Below are 10000 nucleotides of genomic sequence, written 5' to 3'. Positions count from 1 at the left end.
CCTCACCGTCGTTGGGGTTTCTTCTTTTGATCCTCATTTTGGATTCAAGGCTTTGTGGAGAAAAGCGAATCCAAAAAGAGTGAAGAAATCGAAAAGCTAACAGGTCAGTGTGGCTATTGCAAATAAATATGCATCTGGTAAAAGTGTCTAGTAGATTCTATGTACGTGTCTAAATATACCACTCTAGATGTAAACGTGAGTGTATATTACTGTGTGTATTTAAATGCATATGCAAGTTGACTCATGAAACTCTACACATATAAGTAGTCTCACAAATGTATTACAGAGCTAAACTTACTTTTCCAAAAGAGCAGGAACGAACTTCAAGATGAATAGTCCTTCTTGCTACTTACTGTTAAAGACACACTCCTCAAGCACTCATGTACAAACAACTCTCTCTCTCTCTCTCTCTCTCTCTCTCTCTCTCTCTCTCTCTCTCTCTCTCTCTCTCTCTCTCATTTCTGGAGGAGAATTTGTCGATTCTGTCTTGACTCTCCAGACCATTTTCATCATCACCCACGTGGAGAATGGAGTGCAAAATCTTCCAGATCATTTTCGCTGAGAACACATTTTTTGCATCTTTTTTGTCCACCTCTCATCTGTCAGTAGCAAGGATCTTGTAAACAAAAGTCTCTGGAAATAAGACGCTTCGTGTTTTTTAATATTTGTCCTTCTTCTGCGGCTGTCAAGGCCAGAGGAGAAAACATTTAAAATCTTGGAAGAAAATCTTGCGAAAAAGGGACGCTCATTCGCGTAAAAAGTCACGAAATGACTGAAAATAAAGACTTGCAAGAGCAATACAAACAAACAATAACACATACATGAAAAATACGGGTCTTTTACACTCGAGCCGGCTCCAAGTCCGGATAAAAGGAGTTGAGAGATGTTTAAGGTCAAACAAACACAATCACTTTCTTTAAACATGCTCATGGGATGTCCTAATTTCATATTTGCTGTAATCGCTGCCATCGAGGTTTAAGGTCTCATTTTTGTGGTCTAGCAACCTACCAGCCGACAGTTCGCCCATTTTCTTGAAGTAAGGTTGCTAGGCCATGATAATAAAATCTTCAGCCTCGTTGACGTAGCTATAGTTTGCTATTCATAAAAAGAAGAGAAGATTCATAAGCAGAAATATGAAATAAGAAATAGATAAATAAACGAATAAGAGGTTAGGGGACAAGCACAATCAATCACTGTCATTAAAATGAAACTAATTCAATCTTAGCAAAATGAAACAAAACTGCAAATTCGCAAAGAAACTACAAACAAACACATGAATTTCACTTAAAGGTGTAATTGTTTTTCCTAGAAAAACTCACTAAGCTGGTTTAAAATCATTCTGGGATAATGGGCGGCTCATTTACATAATATCAGCGAAGTCCTATTTTAAAATTCTGATATGTTTTCTGGAAATAGACAAGAGTACTGATTTGACGGCATTTTGATATAATATATTCATGGAAATCTCCCGGATATATTTCCATATATATGAACATCCTAATTCTTCTGCTGTCAGTGTGCGAGTGGGAGTGTGGCCAATATGCATCTTCATGCATACATACATTTAAGAAGCCCTCAAATTTTGGTCTGAATACATATACATATATATATAGGACCAAGGGCAGAGGAAGACGTCTTCCTCTGCCCTTGGTCCTGTTTGCCTCGGTTGATAGCAGCCACCTACCCTCTCAGCATATATATATATATATATATATATATATATATATATATATATATATATATATATATATATATACATATTTAAATGTGTATATTTATCTATACATATATATATATATATATATATATATATATATATATATATATATATATATATATATATATATATATATATATATATATATATATATATATATATATATATATATATATATGGCAATGGAGAGAGAGAGAGAGAGAGAGAGAGAGAGAGAGAGAGAGAGAGAGAGAGAGAGAGAGAGAGAAAAAGGAGGGGGTAGCATTTACCCTTTCGACAGGCGGAAGTTTATTTTTCTTTCAGTACCAAAAACTAAATCTGTTATTCCAGCCGGCGCCAAAGAGAATCATTCCGGTATTCGCGTTGTGAGGAAAATATCAATCACACACGACACATCCCCGGAAAAACAATTTCATTTGAAACAAATAGATGAAAATGAAGAATGACTGCGTCGAGCTTCCTTTAAAGGTGCAGATAAATATCTGGCAGTGTCCAAGGGGTAAAGGCAATACAAAAGCTACAAAACGAAACCCCAGGATTCTAGTTTCAATAAAATCTGTCAATAATGTTTTAAGATATCACGTGGGTAGACGGAAAGACAAGCTCCGGTGAAATACTCTGTTCAAGTTCGAGGCTAAAGAATGTGAAAGGTAAACATAAGTTATGCTGACACGGTGTATACTCCATTTATTCAACCTGGAAAAAACAAAGTTGGATACCAGAAACTTTCTCTTCTCAAAGTGCAGAGAGAATGAATTATGAAAAACTGCTTTATTTACAGTGGCAAAACTTGCCTGCCTATGTAAACCGTACACGAAAAACCACAGTAACTGTTATTGTAAGTAACAAAGCGTTCCCCCGAAACCCGCAAAAAAATAGCACGGGTCTTCTTGTTGTGAGTAACATGGCCACGCAAATAGAGAGAGAGAGAGAGAGAGAGAGAGAGAGAGAGAGAGAGAGAGAGAGAGAGAGAGACGAATGATCACCCTCATCCAAATATGGCTCTGCCAGGTGAGTTAATTTACTTGCGTTGCTCCTAACTCGGATAACATACAATGGGCGGACACACAAGAAAAAGACAAATCTTGCAACAATTCCTAGAGGGTGTTCACACTGAAGTAAAACAGTCATAAACACACGTCGGTAACTGATCGCAATCATATCACAAACAGGCTGAACACAAGTCAACAACTTAATGGTAGTCCTAAACAGAGCTTCATATGATTACCCCGTATTTGCCAAAGATTCCTTCTTCTCTTACGGTCGCTGACTTGTTTTCAAATTGTTTGTAATAAGTATGTGATAAATGGCAGACGTGTGTTTATGACATTTTAACCGTAGTGATGACGCATCCTTATGGCTCAAGCCACGGATACACGATCGGATATTAAAAATTTACGGTAATGTAACATGAAAAAATGGCATCCGAGGAGGTTTGCCTTACGGTTCTCAGCAAGTTTTTGGGATGAATCTGCTAGCCCTATGCCGCCCCCCCTTTCTTTTAACCTGGTTGTGACCACCACAGTTGTTTAATTAGCAGGTACAGAATTCACAGATTAAGTCAACAAACATATTAGCCTTATTAGGGAACGAGTCAACCACCATTTCTTGACCGAAGTAGAACCTGTGGCCTCCACCTTCGTAGGCGGCGAGAATGCTACTGACCACACAACGAAACCCTACCTATATAACATATACATATACATACAGATATATATACATAGTATATATATACATACATATTTATACATATATGTATATATAATGTATACATACACGTAAACCATTTCCCTAAATAAACGAAAATAGGATACTTTTAACTGCCACATTCACGTTTTTACTTCTCAAATCATAGCTGAATTTCGATACATTAACCTTCCAAAGCAGTAGCCGCCTTACAAACATTTGCAGAGGGCTCATCATCACTAAGTCGACGCCCTTACAAACACTGCATCGCCTCTATCATGCACGCGCACACAAACGTTGAAGATACATAACTATCGCACAAGGAAGGGAACGAGGAAATTGCTGAACATTTCCCGCATAACCTACTTGCTTGGAGACAGACCACTGGAGGTTATAAACTGAACTAAATGTCAAAGATAAGCAGTTCTTTTTTTATTACTAGAGTTAAAAGAAAATTAACACTCAGTAATAACTATTGTAGTTTCTCACTGAAATGTAAAAGGTTAATTACTCTTGACAGCAGCAACCATATCTATTTGGTTTTATGTAAATTACATCACCGTGGTTAAGTCCCTTTGCGACGAGATGACATAATCATGAACAAAGTCTACAAATTCTCTTTTAAGCGATATGATGTTATGAGACAGATCTCCGACTCTCTTGATGATAGTATGCCACGTTAATGAATAATTCTTCAAGTCCCTTCCCATTAAGATATAATCGTGAGACATGGTTCCGTGTCTTTCAGACTTCTTGTAACGATATGATATGGTTCTGCGTCTTTTTCAGATGTTATCATCATCATATATGGCTCTGTCTCTCAGATATGACTGTGACGTTCTTTCAGGTATACTACAAAATGCGATATGGCTGTGTCTCGTTCAGAATTGTTATATTCAAGAAAAACGGCTCTGTCTCTCTTCCAGATGTGTTGTGGTTGTGAGTTATGGCTCTGCGTCTCTTTCAGATGTCGTAATCATGGTATTTGGCTCTATCTTTCACTCGGCTATATTGCAGTCACGACATATGAATCTGACTCTTCCAAATATGTTATAATCACAAATCAGTCTCTTTCCAATTTCATGTAAAAATTAAGAGATATCTATGAACCCATGTCACTACAACTGTTTATAGTTCCCCGAAAAAAGCACAAAAACACATATCTTAGAGCTTACAAAACAGATTAATCACATTAATTCAACGTGGTAAGTGAACTGTAAGTTCAAAGGCTAGGAAATACGCACAAGAAAGTAAAATAAATGAAAAAACACTATTACACCTCTTTCTGAATACTTAAAACGGACAAAAGTAAGTCGAATATTACTGGCAAGAGGCTATTTTAAGGGTACATAATTTTAGCACTGAGTCAGGATGGCTCCCTTCAAATTAAGTTATCATAGACCTACCAGTGACAACTGCACTGTGCTTTTGTGGGTCCTAGCTTTCACATATAGTCACGAAAAGCTTTCATATAAGTTTCACGAGTTTCGATTTCATCTTGAAGAACTGAAGAATACAAATGAAACACAAAAATGTTTTACACTACCCCACTAAACTTTGGGTTCGAACCAGCTCATACCGGTTAGAACTTGTTAAAACCACTTGGAACCTGTTTGAAGCAGTTTCTACTATTCTAAATTTTTTTTTAATTACAAGTAGTCAATATACATCCTTGACAAGACAGAAGCAGTTACTGCAGACTGCAACCGGTTCTAGTCATTATTTCTAACTTGCTAGTAAAGATTCCTGCACTATAACTGGTTTCTGCCAGTTCCTACCCGTTAGGGATAGATTCCCCGGGGAGGATCTGGTTTTAATCGGAAAAAATTAGCCATGACCATCAGGCTCCTTTGATATTAAAGACGCTTTAGAGAAATTTGAAAATGCAGTGCAATATATGATCAATATGTTCCGAATAAATGAATTACGGCTATAAATGAAAATAAAAAAGTTTTTCTATTGTGATCACGATTCACTGACAAGTCTCCTTCTGAAAATTAGTCTATGGTTACCGTCTATCAAATACAGTTGCATTTCAAAAGAAGAAAAAATGGAACTTTCATGTTACGTAGAACAATGCACGTTTTAATTAAACAGAATGAGTTACGTTTGTCAACTGCAAACGATTCCGCTCTTTTCACCCAAATGGATTCACACTCAGTTTACTATACAAATAAGCAAATTTAATTTCATGTCCACTACGTAACTCGCTGAAAAGTTTTAAAAAATAAAATAGACCATGAATGATTAAATCACCCAATCCCTTCGCACAGAGTAAACAAAAATGCATTTACTTTTAATGTGTCCGCAATAAGCTCATATTTGCTTACTTCAACAGAAACTATTTATGGAATACTTTAATATGATATATTCAAGGAGAGAGAGAGAGAGAGAGAGAGAGAGAGAGAGAGAGAGAGAGAGGGAAATTTCATTAGAACCGTTACATACGAATAAACTTTTCAATGGGGGTAATCTTGAAAGAGCCAGAGAGAGAGAGAGAGAGAGAGAGAGAGAGAGAGAGAGAGAGAGAGAGAGAGAGAGAGAGAGAGAAAATTAAAGAATACTGCTGCAACTTTTGAACTGCACCCACTGCCAAGAGCCAGAACTGCCAAGTTCAAAGGGAAAACTATCTGAGATATTTGTACCGACCCAAACACGTTGCAATGTTTGTTTAGTGTCAAAGAATTCCTTTATTCCAATAAGAGCACTTTCCGAAGCGTGAAAATATCTTTCCAAGTTGGTCAGCTGAAAAAAAAAAAAAACACAACTGCGGGCAACTAGAAAAGGATTAATATGATTTACACACACATTTGATATACATATATATGTGTATATATACAGTACATATATAAGTGTATATATATATAATATATATTGTATGTATTGCTGACCACAAACAAACTAGGAAGCCACGTTCATCGTGGTTATAACTAGCACACACACACACAAACTTATATCCAATAAATTAATATCTCTTTACTGTGGAAAACGGGAATCACATATGCTCGCTGTGAGGTGGCACATGACAAGACATTTTAGAAAAGGTACTCGAGTGAAGCCCCCCGCGAATCGGGGAGCTGCTCCACTGTGCCCTTGAGTACAAATCGGGAGAGAATCAATTCCTCGTCCGCATCACAATGGACTCGCCGTCAAGTCCTCGGGCCCTCCGAATATTTGCAACCCCAACCGCGCAGAATCACGTCGTGTTTACAGGTGAATATGGGTCACAATGGAGCGATATCAAAACAATCTTTCTCTCGCGATGGGAGCTTTTGGGACGACGACGCATCGATATTTCGAGAGAATGAAAATGGGTAAACTGTGGTACTAAGTGGCGGGAAAGTTTAAGCACTTGCCGGTATCTGAAAGTCCTCGCATGATTGCACGTATGATGTACACGCATACCTATATACAGTTAGCCTATACTGGAATTGGAATATATGAGGTCATTTAAGTATACAGTTAGCCTATACAAATTGAAAATAAGATTCAATGATCGAGCTGAACAAATATATATATATATATATATATATATATATATATATATATATATATATATATATATATATATATATATATATATACATATATATATATATATATATATATATATATATATATATATATATATATATATATATATATACATATATATACATATATACATGAATTAGTTGCTGAATAAAATAAGACCTTTATGAAATCTAATACCTAAACTCAAGAAACTCAGGGGCATATATAAAGTAAATAACATATTTTGCTAAATAATACGTCTATTTATTCCCGCTGCCCCATCCTCATTCCGCAATGCAATGACAAGGCACTGCATCCGTTCACATCGCAACTCCAGAATTAAATACCACATCTTCAAGCCTTAAAATTAAGACATCATTTAATAGGTGCACAAACCCGCAAGACAGCATGAACGAAAAACGAAAAAATAAAGCATATACCACATTAAAAGAAATACATGGAGAAAAGCATAGATAAATAAAATCTTCAGTTACAATGTTGCTCGAACGCTATAAAAATAAACCAATAAAACAACAGAAAGAAAATATCTTTCCTACACAGTATGAAAAAAGCAGTCCAATAAAGCACAAGAAGAATAAAATCTTGGAAGAATAAAAATAAATAAAAGGTCGAAAGTATGATGACATACGCAACCACGAAAAAAAGCCTATAAAACATGATAGATAAGTCACTCTTCGTATTCCCGAAAAAAAAAACAGACTAATAAAAAAATCACGACAAATGATATACCGACTCTACTTCTTCTTACATAAAAAAAAAATCTCCAATAACATAACGCCAGACAAATTCGATAATCCTTGGCGTCAACAGAATATATCATCCGACAGAACCTTCGAGAAGTGTAATGGCGTTATGGCCAGCAGTTTCATGTACCGTTAGCCAGCCTTTTGAATAACGATGTGATTCATTTGTTACAATTCCGTTGATTTCCTGGGCCTCATTGCTACTCACTCATTCGCACTAGTTGATTTCTGAAAACAGATTCTTGCAGTGAGGCCTCATTGACCTTAGTTACACTCAAAATTAGCGCACTACTGAATACTGGACAATGCCGCTTAACTACAATGTTTCCGAAAAAACAGATTATGACCATACTAGGTAGGTTGTACTCCGTCTCAAATCGATTAACGGTTAAGCAATAAATAATATTTCCTCAAGAATGGGATAGCTCCAAGGATAAACTGAAAATGCATAAAACTTCGATTAAATGTTTATTTCCAAACAAACATACACATTTCTATATATACACACACACACACACACACATATATTATTTGGACATGTTTATTTCATATATATATGCAAACAGAGGATGGTATACGCATTTTTTGAGAGAGAGAGAGAGAGAGAGAGAGAGAGAGAGAGAGAGAGAGAGAGAGAGAGAGAGAGAGAGAGAGAAAATATCCATTGACTTACCAACTAAGAAACAAGCAGATCCTTTATTTCTATTTCTACAACCACATAAAATTAATTGATAATCGATGTACAGTAAAACAGGCGTTACAATGCCAATGGCCATTAACACCGCCGGGGAGACTCAGAGTAGTTACTCGCAACATGGGATATTCAAGAGGAATATAAGAGTAAATAAAAAAAAAAGGGCCAAGACAACCGCTTATAACACGGGTACAATTAGACGTTATGTAATCAACTTACCAAAAGGAGAAGAAGAAGCAGAAGCAGAATAAGAAGAAGAAGGGGGAGGAGGAGAAGAAGGCGTAAGGCCTCACAGCTTACCTGACATTCTCGTGGCGACTCATGTAGATCTTCTTGAACTGTCCGTCTCCGCCGCGTCCCAGGTCCTGTCGCATGGTTTCAGCAACGTGCTTCGGCAGAACGGACAACAACAGTCGCTCCTGAAGAAAAGAAAAGAAAACGAGAGGTTTGGATCATTGGGGTTTCACGAGCCATAACTAGAAGCCACCATCATTTTCCATTATTTGATAGAAAAAGATGGGTGTTTGCCCTTGTTTACGCATGGTTACCAGACATGAACAATTTCGGTGTAATTTACCAAACTCTGAAAAACAAAAATTAATTTACCGTATATTCACTATTTACATATTAACAAATGAAATCTCTGAATTAGGCTATCTTCAATACTCCTGCGAGCATAACGTGTTTTCATCTGAATTCCTGGACAATGAACAACAAAATATCAAGAAAATAGGTAGAGAGGTGTTATCAGGTTCATGTTCTGGATACCTGGTACAATAAAGCTGTTAAGTCATCTTATAATACAACTGACAAGATGAAATTATTACCAAAGAGCATCCTTAGCCTCAGATTCCATCAAAGCAACATTGAAAATTTTAAATTAAAATTTATTTTTTTTCATGCAATAACACTAAAAAGCATCCTTATAAGAAACTGTCCTTACCAGAATACCAACAGTGTTTATATAACCCCTTATATGGATTGTGATTCATTTTACCTGGTATGGCAAGTATGGAATTAAATGTCAGAATAAATCAACATAAATATTTAATTAGAACTGGCCAAAAGAATAATTTTCAGTGCACCTAAGTGGAAAATGACACAAAATTGATTGGTCGCAATGTAGTACAAGAGCAGGATGTAAAAATATTGTTTCCAGAAATCTCATTATATATATTTTTTTAAACACAAGTCGATATACTCTTGGACAAAATCTGCACCTGATGTTCGAAGGATATTTAAAACAGAACTAAAGAATCTCAGTAATCCTCGTCCTCTGCCACTCCTATGATCTAGATGTTCCTCACCGGAAGACCTCCCGCAAAAGTAACGACCTTTATATGCATTAAAATGGTTATATAAAACCCTTTAATCTCTGTTGCTGTTTTTAAAAAGCCTTCTTTGTAAACATTTGTTCCGCTGTATGTACTTTGCTCGAAAATACTTCACAGTAAAGGCGAAAGATTGTTTCAATTTTCTTGTGGTCATCCATTCTGTTTATATTTTAGATCATACATACATACAAACATGCATACATAAATAAATACATAAATAAATACACACACATATATATAAACGTATATATACTGTATATATATACATATACATACATATATAAACACTATA

At 36.0% G+C, this 10000-nt stretch overlaps 1 protein-coding gene across 1 annotated transcript in view; it reads right to left on the bottom strand.

Annotated features, from left to right (window-relative positions):
- The window catches only part of LOC136847752 (adenylate cyclase type 3-like), a 514101-nt gene that overhangs the window by 113242 nt on the left and 390859 nt on the right, over nt 1–10000 (bottom strand). Inside the window, 1 exon segment of the mRNA XM_067119628.1 lies at nt 8675–8793. Within this exon segment, the coding sequence (XP_066975729.1) occupies nt 8675–8793 (119 nt within the window).

Source organism: Macrobrachium rosenbergii, chromosome 17 (assembly GCF_040412425.1).
Source record: "Macrobrachium rosenbergii isolate ZJJX-2024 chromosome 17, ASM4041242v1, whole genome shotgun sequence".
NCBI classification, from domain to species: Eukaryota; Metazoa; Arthropoda; class Malacostraca; order Decapoda; family Palaemonidae; genus Macrobrachium; species Macrobrachium rosenbergii.
Note: the sequence above shows the minus strand (reverse complement) of the source record. Positions and strands in the feature narration are given on the sequence as shown.